The following is a 1630-nucleotide window of genomic DNA, read 5'->3' as shown; positions in this document are numbered from 1 at the left end:
ACTCAGATCCATTTAGTGCATCAAAATCTGAGAAAGCTAACAATGCCACATCATAAGCGCTGAGGATAGCCCCAGCCTGTCTGGACTGGACCTGGAGTAGGAACACTGCCGGGCTTTGGGCTTTATGGGAGGCCAGCACCAGTCTTTGGAAGGAGGCTCCAAACCACAGCAGCCTCACACAGACAGAATCTCAATCGTGTGCAAAGACAGCACCCTACCTATCAATAAACCCGGCTCTTTCTAATGCTTCTGTGCCCAGAGGCTCAGGCCGTCAGGCTCCCCTTCGCAACGTAACCCCACTGCAGCTAATCCTACGAGTCTGGGGTACCCCCTCCATGCCTGTCATCTCTCAGATTCCGTCTCCAAACACTCTCTGGGTGCCATGGCCTGCCAGTGCCGTGTATCATGTGGGGTGGGGGTTGGGGGGGGCAAGGTCACCAGCAAAGAAATGCAGTGACCACAGCCATGCTGCCTCTGACCACTGACCTCTGGCTCCCCGGCTTGCTACGCTCACCTGCTGGTAACTCTGTTGCTGAGGTATCGTCTGAGGAACCAGTCGGGGCTGACTTGCAAAAACGTGGCCATCCAAGTATAGAGGTGGGAGGTGGCTGCCTGGAAACAGAACACAGACAAGGAAGGAAAGGATCAAGCCTCCCATTGCACACAACTATGTTTCCCAGGGGACTCAAAGGGGATGAGGACATGTGTGAGCAGAGGCTGTGTGGCTTTCTGACACAGCACACCTCCCCAGGCAGGTGTAGGAGGAGAGCACCTAAGCCTTCAGCTACTCCCCTGTGGGAGTGCTGGGCCATTGGGAGGGCTGTTTATTATGGGACCAAGTTGCCTCGGTCTCTCAGTCACTGTCCTCTTCATCTCCCTGCTTTGAGTCCACAGTGGAGGGTCAGAAGGATCTATTGGAACCACATCACTGAGACCGTGGCAGCTGGGCCCTCAGAATCCCTAGTCACAAGCGAGCCCCTGCTTCAGGGGTACACTATCCTGTGGCTGTGTCATCAGCCCACTTTACTGGAGAAGAGAGCAGCTCGCCAGGGATTTGGCAATGACTAGAGTCTGACTCAATGCCATATCTTTGCTCACTCCTCTATGGCAATTCCAAATGTTGCCCTATGGCACGGCGATCCTGCTTCCCACAAGAGCAGGGATTGCGCTGGCCACAGCACGTGGGATGCTGTAACTACCTGACCTAGACACAAGTGTCACACACGCCCTGTGGGTGAAAGCAGAGATAGCAGAGCTTCTCCACAGCGAACGGAGAAGGCTCCCGAGCCTAGCTTAGGGGATGTGATACCTGGCATCGAAGCAGAAGGCGCTACAGAAGCCACGGGCATGGGCGGTATTGACACGCCACCAAAGGAGCTGTAGTTGACCCCGTTGGAGGCGCCCACAGAGGATGGAGGCTGGATGCCCGAGCCTGCACCGCCTGGAGAATTCTGCTCCGGCAAACTGGGGGAGTTTTCCCAAGCCTTGCGTGCAGACTCCATCTTTAGAGGCAAGAGGAGGGGAAGGATGCAAATTACTACTGGGGACAAAAGGGGACAAAAGGGGAGAGCAGCAACCTAAGGCCTGGGCGGGTGCGGGGGGGGCTCCCCCCTCCCCCTCCTCATAAGCT

The 1630-nt window shown here is 56.1% G+C and overlaps 1 protein-coding gene and 1 non-coding gene across 19 annotated transcripts in view; both read right to left on the bottom strand.

Annotated features, from left to right (window-relative positions):
• The window catches only part of Prrc2b (proline-rich coiled-coil 2B), an 85874-nt gene that overhangs the window by 11372 nt on the left and 72872 nt on the right, over nucleotides 1–1630 (bottom strand). For all 18 annotated transcript variants that reach the window (XM_087651321.1, XM_087651328.1, XM_087651326.1 and 15 more), the window contains 2 exon segments: nucleotides 1310–1502; nucleotides 515–612 (listed from right to left, as the gene is read on the bottom strand). In XM_087651321.1, coding sequence (XP_087507447.1) covers nucleotides 515–612; nucleotides 1310–1502 — 291 coding nt within the window.
• Snord62a (small nucleolar RNA, C/D box 62A) lies at nucleotides 850–934 on the bottom strand. Its single transcript, XR_015685087.1, has one exon. It is a non-coding gene; the product is annotated as a small nucleolar RNA SNORD62 (small nucleolar RNA).

The sequence above is a fragment of the Rattus norvegicus genome, chromosome 3, assembly GCF_021556685.1.
Source record: "Rattus norvegicus strain SHRSP/BbbUtx chromosome 3, alternate assembly SHRSP_T2T, whole genome shotgun sequence".
Classification (NCBI taxonomy): Eukaryota; Metazoa; Chordata; class Mammalia; order Rodentia; family Muridae; genus Rattus; species Rattus norvegicus.
The sequence above is the reverse complement of the archived record's forward strand: the minus strand, read 5'-3'. Positions and strand labels throughout refer to the sequence as shown.